General features: G+C 47.4%; 1 protein-coding gene across 3 annotated transcripts in view; it reads left to right on the top strand.

Annotated features, from left to right (window-relative positions):
- pogzb (pogo transposable element derived with ZNF domain b) overlaps positions 1-7,605 on the top strand; it is a 25,499-nt gene extending 17,894 nt beyond the window's left edge. For all 3 annotated transcript variants that reach the window (XM_044206740.1, XM_044206739.1, XM_044206738.1), the window contains 3 exons: positions 2,150-3,799; positions 3,913-3,949; positions 4,160-7,605. In XM_044206740.1, the coding sequence (XP_044062675.1) occupies positions 2,150-3,799; positions 3,913-3,949; positions 4,160-6,104 (3,632 nt within the window). In that variant the 3' untranslated portion in view covers positions 6,105-7,605. The remainder of the gene's footprint in view (positions 1-2,149; positions 3,800-3,912; positions 3,950-4,159) is intronic.
- The last annotated feature ends 587 nt before the right edge of the window (positions 7,606-8,192 follow it).

Below are 8,192 nucleotides of genomic sequence, written 5' to 3'. Positions count from 1 at the left end.
TTGTCCCCTATGGAGAAATAGTCAATAACATAATAACATGTATAACATTTAATCAATAACATTCTGAATAAATACAGTTTTTTCCCGAGCTGATGATGGAAGTCGCTAAAGAGTGATCCATCTCGCTTCCTTCTTATCTCTGTCGGGAGTTGCACAGCACCGATCGGGCGGGATGTACGCCTTCAAAACGAGAGTACGAAGTTCACCGCCTCCACACGTATTGATTACAATCACGTTCATGTACTAACCTTCTGTTGCCGGGGCGGACGTGACAGGAGAGGGCAGGGAGGCAGGGCGGGGAAAGAAAAACACGAAACAGGCGGTGAGCGGGCACCAAGGCCACAGTGGCCGGTGGGCATACGAGTTTCAGGAGGGCACCAAGGCCACAGTGGTCAGAGAGGCAGTGAGGGCCTGCTTCTGCGTATCAAACACTCTGTAGTCTTGAAAGATGGCTCTGAACAGTTTTCTCGCTCATATTTACAATGGATTCACGTGGTGACCCAGAGTCGTTAAAACAAGCGTCAAAACTACCATAATCACTCCTACAGCTTAATCAACTCCTCCACAGTTAATCCACATGCTCTAAACTATCATCCCTTTTTAGTGCCTGACACAGTCTGGTTCCACCAGTGAGCTTCTGATCCCGTACAGGTCCTCCAGGCCTCTCAGGACATCAGAACAGGGTCTCCTGGTTGATTCCTGGTTGTTCAGGACTTGTGGTGACCGAGGTTCTGCTGGATCAGTTTCCCTCTAAGGGTCAGGAAACGGTTGCACCAGTTCTTCTTTAGTTCACTTAGCCTAGTTATAACATAACAACATTAAAGCACAAACTAGTTTTTATGTAGAGACTAGTTGTTACTAAATATTGTTACATCTGACTACTAGATGTACCGGCTGCGTAGCCGATAATCAACCAAACAATTTGCCTGCTACAAGAATAGAAACGCAGCATGTGGCCGCTTGGAGCGACATATTCGCCGTCAACAGGTGATACGTGACCGGCTACACCGTCTGGATCTTTACGATGATGATATTTCCGCCTGTTATCGAGTCACTGAACAGATCGTTAAGGTTACGGGTCGGCAGGTGATGCTTATGAACGCTTGTCAGTTATCAAACATTATGATGGATGTTTTGCTGCAACGTGATGCTGCAGTTGACTTCCTTGTTTACATTATTGAATTCTTTCCGATTGGAGGCCACAGATGTTACTTAGTAACCGATTTACACGTCACTAAAGGCTTTACTAGTTCCCTTACGTTTGACTGGTGCAACTTGACTTAGTAACTTGCTAGTTTGAAACTAGTTAGATGTTACTGAGAACTTAAGAAGGACTAAACGCACAAACTTAATGATGGATTTACGAAGAGCTGGTTGGAACCCAGTCCTGGTCAGAGTGTATTAAATCTCATCTCATCGACTGTTTATTCTCAAAGGCATTTTATTGATGATTCCAGACCTGATTTGTTTATCTTCTTTATTCAATTCTTGCTTGATTTTGGTTTAAATATTTATTCAGATGCTTTTTATTGTTGTTTAGCGCTATGTGGAGGCAATAGTGTGAGACAGATGACGCCGCCTGACTGACAGGCTCAGCCAAACAATAGGACAATTTGAGAACGGCACTACTTTAATAATCAGGATGATCACACTGGCCTTGCACTCTCCTGACAATGCTACACGCTTGCTGCTGTTGATTGAAAACTGCATTTGTGCTTGAGTATGAATCCGGTCCAAACCTTCCTGCCACAACAGATCAACCTTGATGCCAATGAATCCGAGTTACACACATGCTGCTCATGACACTTAAAAAACAAACAACAAAAAACAGACAGGTGTCAGGCACCTGGAGAGGTGGTGTGTAATGCGACAGAAAACAAATGTCTTGCAACAACACAAATATGGGTTGGGGTGCTGCAGCTCCCTCAGAGAGAAACTGAGTGTTTGAAACTTAATGAACGTAGAAATTAACGGTTAAGAAATGGATTATGGGGCAGGAGGTTTGAGAAGTACTTTCTACAGATGTTTTTATATTTTATGATTTTTTTAATGAACACTGGTTGATTTTGTTTTGTTATTGATGTTTCTAGAAATATAGAAAGTAAATTACTGTTTAAGATGCTAAAATTAAATTGTCCCTTCTTTTCAGCCTACATTGAACCTGATATCCAGTTCTGCCACAATGAAGACCAGCACTCTTCAAAAGAGAAGGAACCAGTCCAGAACAAGGACTTGCCTGATCCGTCCTGGAGGTCAGCAGGTTGTTGGAAACTTCCGGCAGAGAGCGACAGCACCGAGTCCACCATTGTCTCATTCATGCAGAGCAGTGGGCCTCGCCACTACCTGTCCAAGAACAGCGACGCCATCGACTTCTTCAACCTGCTCTTCCCTGCAGCACTCGTGGAGCTGATCACCAACGAGACCAACGCCCACGCCAAGACCTGTCAGTTTCTGGGCTCCTGCTACCCAGACTGGGTCCCCGTCACCACCCATGAGATCAAAGGTTTCATCGGCCTGGTCGTTCTGATGGGGATCCAGAACCTTCCTGACCCGTCGCACTACTGGTCCTGGAGTCACTACGACAACAGCTATACCTTCTACCGTGCCATGAGCTTCAAACGTTTCAAGCAGATCGCTGCCAACCTCCGCATGGGCAGCTTCGCCACAGACGAGTATCGTGGCACCTGCAACCCCAGCGACTCGCTGCACATCTTCAGGCCGATGTTGGACATCCTGGGTGGAGCTATGTGGAACGCCTACCAGCCAAACTGCTGTCTAGCCATTGACAGGGCGCTGCTGCCCAGCCTGGAGGAGGAGAGCTGCCACGCCAAGGGGAACCCAAAAACCCAGCCTCAGGTGTGGCTGCTCTGTGACTCCAAGTCTGGCTACTGCCACCGCTTCTTCATCCAGGTGGGAGAGGAGGTGGGCCAGGAGCCGGGCTTCACCGTGGTGCCGGATCTGGTGAAAGGTCTGGAGGACAAACACCACCAACTTTACCTGGCCAGTTCGCTGACGTCTGTCCCACTAATGCAGAAGCTTCTGGACCAGGGCATCTATGCCTCCAGCTCTTTCCCTCCGCTCAACCCCATTCTGCCCAGAGAGCTGTGGGAGGAGGGCCAGCTGGAGAAACCCGGGGACTTCCTGCAGAGGCAGTTTGGCCCCCTGCTGGCCACCCGCTGGAGGGACACCAAGGAGATGGGCTGCCTGTCGACTAATGCAGCTCCCGGTGAACGGGACACTGTTTGGAGGAGGTCTCAGACCAAAGTGGGTGGACTGGACCCCATCGACCGCCCCATGGCCTTCCGCCTCCTGCAGGAGAACATGCGAGGGGTTGACATTTGCAAGCAGCTTCTGGCCTGCAACCCGCTGGGAGGAATACCCCAGGACCGACACTGGCGCAGCCTTTTCTGGTTTCTGGTCAACCTGAGCATCGTCAATGCCTTCATCGTGCTGCGGGAGAGCCGCAAAGAGAACCCACCCGCCTGGGTGCAAGATGGCCTTTTTACTCAGGTCAACTTCCGCAAACGTTTGGGCAACCAGCTCGCCAAGTGTGCTCAGAAATACTTTGAGACCATGGAGATCGCCAGCTCCCGCGGGATGAGGGTGGAGGTGGTAGACGAACCAGCTAAACAGAGACACAGGATGGTGAAGATCAGTGGCATCTCCAAGAGGTGCAAGAACTGCAACTTGAAGAACATCCGCCATGAGAGTGTGTACGGCTGCATCGTCTGTAAGGCCAACCTGTGTAAACAGCCGTGCTGCTTCTGGGAATTTCACGGCCTGTCACCTCTAAACAAAGGTCAGTATTTTATACAGTTCATTTCAAAAGGTTCTGGTCAGTTCTGTAACTGAGTTGGCTTATTACTGTTACTCTTTGCACAATTAAAGATACATGTTTGATGTTTTTAACAGGATCAACAAAAGTTGGATTTCTCAAGGACAGAATAAGGTAATCATTTCACTAAATGTATTCGCATAGAACAGTTTTTTTTCTCAAATGTATTTGATTTGCTGTTAATTTTGGAACTCAGTCCAGTAAGTGTTTTGTCTTCATGTGTGATGTTTATTTTTAGTCTCCTACGTTTTGTTAGGAGTTATTGCTGTGCTTTCATCTTGGCAATGACATTGACAAATGTACATTTAATTCTCTGTGCTGCAGTGGAGCAGTGGAGGTGGACGAGGTTGAGGACAATGTGGACGGGGCGATGGCCCCTGTGGAAGACATGGACTTCTCTGACGATGAGAAACTGGATGATCTGGATGACGTTGATGAAGAAACTGAAGATATCAAGGAAGAGTTTATCAAAGAAGTACAACGTCCAACATCTCACGTGCCGTCAACAATGAACAGCCACGCCCAACCAGTAACCATTTTGTCAGTCTCTAAAGACCGTGATGATTTCCTCACTGCCCGTCAGCTGAGGATCGCCCTGTTCGCTCTGTGTGATGGACTCCACCAAGCCTCAAGGGTCTTTTCAACCGAGACGCAGCTCATCCGGTCCTGGCTGAAGGAGGCCAGGAAGCGTTTAAAGCAAACTGAACTGGACCAGAAGGTCCATGACGATGGCGGGGAACGCATGGTGGCCTGGGTGCTGTCCATGCGTGAGCAGCAGCTTCCAATCACAGAGAGCAACCTCTTCCATAAAGCCTCCATGCTGAAGAAGAAGGGAGGTTTCAGTGATTCCTTTCGCATCTCCTATGACTGGGCAGTGAGTTTCATGCTGCAGCATCGGCTGGGCGTACGGAGCATCGGCAGGGCAGCCACGCTGGCTCGCACCCTGCCACTTTCCCTGGAGGCCAAGGTCAAGTCCTTCAGGGAATTTACCCAGAAGGTCATCCTGGTCAAAAAGCTGTCAGAAAGCACTGTAGCAGCGATGGATGAGCTCTGTCTTTTTGTGGATTTGAGGTTAGTTCAGGACAAGTCTCGCCGCTTAGAGGCCCTGGAACTCACTGGGTCTTTACCTCTGGTCACTGTGTACCTGACAGTGTTAGCTGATGGTACCATGCTGCCGTCCCTGGTGCTGGCGAACAGGCAGCTGGCTGAGAAAGCCCTGCCAGAGTTCATCCTGCTGGAGGCCGGCCCAGACAGTCTGTTAGTAGAAGAAGCCTTGGATCTCTGGACTAACAAGGTTTGGCTACAGCATGTGTCCGGTCCTACTAAACCCAGTAAATCAATGCTGGTCTTGGACCGACACCGGGAGCACATGGGAGATTCGTTCCTTACTTCCATCAGCGGATCAGGTACCCTCCCAGCAGTGATTCCTGGAGGCTGCTCCTTCCGTCTTCAGCCCCTGGAGATTTGCGTAAAGCCGGTTCTGCAGCGCTTCCTGCTGTCACGCTGGGCAAAGTTCACCGCCAGAAACCCGAAAGAGCTGGAGGAGACGTCACCCCACCGGCTCCAAGCAAATGTCGCCCAGCTGCTGGTTGACTGGGTGGTCGAGGCCCTGACACACCTGAACAAACTCCCACAGCTTTGGAAGAAGTCGTTCCACCTGACGGGCCTTCTGCTGGAGCGGAAAGAGGCGGTGGAGAAGAAGGAGGTGGACAAGACAACAAGTCAGAAACCAGAGGAGATCCAGTCGGACCTCCTCAAGACCCTAACAGAGACCCTGCTGGGGGCTGAAGCTTTGGAGGCCGATTCTCCTGAGCTGCTCGAGCTGGAAGACAAAGAGGACACAGAGGAGGAACAAGGAGGAGGAGGAGGACAAGAGACATCAGAGGAGAGACAGGAGGACAAAGAAGAAGGGAAGGAGGTGAAAGAGGACAGGAAAGAGATAGGGAAAGAGATGAGGGAGGACAAGAAGGAGATGGAGGAAACAAAGGAGGAAGGTAGGCCAGAGGAAACAGAAAAGGAAAGAAAGGACACAATCAAAGGTATGGAAGACAGGAAGCATTCAGAAAGGGACAGCAAAGAGAGAGAGGAGGACAGTGAGGAGGAAGGAAAGGAGACAGAGGAGGACAGGAAGGAGGTGAGCAAGGAGAGACGAGAGACCAGGATTGTGATAGGAGAGGAAGTCGGTGATGAGTGGAAGATAACGGTAAAGAGCAGGACTGAAGGCGTAGAGGCTGACGGAGAGGAGGAAGAAAGGATGGACGAAAGCTGAACAGACGAAGACATGGATAAAGGTCCGCAGACTGTAAACACCTGACCGAGTTGTCCCCGACAGGTGTCTGAAGGGACGTTTGGGTTTACCGCTGGATATCATCCCTGTAATTTACAGGCAGTTAGGCGATGGAGTCGAGCTAAGACGGGACAAGCGAGCAGCAACCAGCCGAGCTGAGTGTTAAAGACTGACACCTGTCAGTCAAGGCAGATTCGCACATAAACAAACCTCTCTTGGTGTGGACTTAAAACTCCAGTCTGCCACAGGTGTGCTGTTGGGCTTTGCCAAAATATGACAGTTTGTGTTTGAATACAGACCCAAATAAATTGTACCATATGATCCAGTCCAGACATAATACTGTACCAGAATCCTGGAGGTGAAACACTGACTTTCAAAATCTGCCCTCAGACTGACATTAGAAGCTCAGCGATCTGAGAGCTGAACTTGTGTCTACAGATTTTGTATTTGTAGAGAGAAGTGGGAGGTTTTCCCATTCACTTCAATGCAGCAGCATCTAGTGGACGTTGGAGGACGCGCAGCTCAACGTACTGCAGCAGACGTTTATCACGTGCCGCATTCGCAGAAAGGAACTCGCCACATGATGTGAAGTCTGAGTAAAACCTTGATTTGGTCACAACAGCTGAACGGTGCAAGTGTTCGGTTATGTTTTAGTTTTTGGATTAAAGTTTCTGCCTAAACAAACTTAATTTCTGTCAGTCATGTCAGAGCTTCTCCAGACCAGCCAATCAGCTAATACTCATTAAAGATGCAGTGTCCATCTTACGTTTTTTGTTTTTTTCTGGCATTAGATGTAAAATTTAACAGCCAAATTAGTTATCAGTCCGTTTGATTTGTCCATAGTGCACAGTGCTCACCAGGGCTTTATTATTATTACATTATATATTATTTTCATTATCAATTAATGTGCCAATTATTTTCTTAATTGGTTCATCACAACTTCCTGCAGCCCTGTGTGACGTCTTCAAGTGTCTCGTTTTGTTCGACGAGCGGTTTACCGAGACACTCCAGAAACTGAGTCTGTTGGCGTTTTTAATGATTAATTGGGTCGCTGATAAATTTTCTGCCAGTCAACGCATCCGTTGACTAATTAAAGATTAACGGTCGTTTCCTGTGAAGGTGGAGACGAGTCCTGGAAGCTGATTGGCTGGTCTGGAACATGTGGAGTTAATATTTTTATTAAATGAGTTGATCCTGTTTTGAGGACTCGAACGTGCCGACAGTCATGTGACCTGGACCCGAACAGACGCCGAGACGAGATGTTTCCTGTTTTTATTTGAACTGTACAGATTCATATTTCCCTGCAGATCATGATTGATTAGATGGTTTGTATTTGTGTCCATCAGATAAAAGATGATAAAGATGTTTGATGTCTGTTTAAATCTGATCTGATCATGACTCAGAACAGATTTTGCTGTGTTGGTGCTGATGTACAGAAGACTTTAGATACCGTTCCTCATAAATAAAATACAGAACATCTTCAGATTTGGTTCCTTTTCTTTAGCTGTAGTTTTATTTCAGTTAATTGTCAGAAACCATGTAAAGAAATATTGATCTCGCACAGACACACGTCAGATTCAGCTACCAGCTACTTTCCAAACGCTAATGCGATTAAGACAAAACCAGTTCAATATACGATAACTACCGAAGCGATCATAGATCCAAACCGACGCTATGCAACCGTGTGGATGTGTGAACTACAGAAACTTGAAGCGTCACATGAAAAGATGAAAATCAGTTTGTTGGCGTACGTTTCAACGCTCCTCAGTCGACCTTGTGATCATTCGCTCTGAACGAAGCTGGCGGCGGTGCAGCGAGTTCATCTGAAAGGTTTCGCTTTTTATTTGCACACAAACAACAGAACAGACAGGAAACAGTTGTGAGAGAAGGAAGACTTATACAACTGACCCGAAATATGAAATTAAAATATACAACATGATTTAGCAAAACGCAAAGAAAATGAAAAGATTTCATACAAATAACAATACAAGTATGAAAGTAAAGCTAGAATCAAAGCTCTTGATGTGTAAATAGTTTATATCTGAGCTCGACACTGACCCGTTTCATTTT

This window comes from Siniperca chuatsi, linkage group LG9 (assembly GCF_020085105.1).
Source record: "Siniperca chuatsi isolate FFG_IHB_CAS linkage group LG9, ASM2008510v1, whole genome shotgun sequence".
Taxonomy (NCBI): domain Eukaryota; kingdom Metazoa; phylum Chordata; class Actinopteri; order Centrarchiformes; family Sinipercidae; genus Siniperca; species Siniperca chuatsi.
Note: the sequence above shows the minus strand (reverse complement) of the source record. Positions and strands in the feature narration are given on the sequence as shown.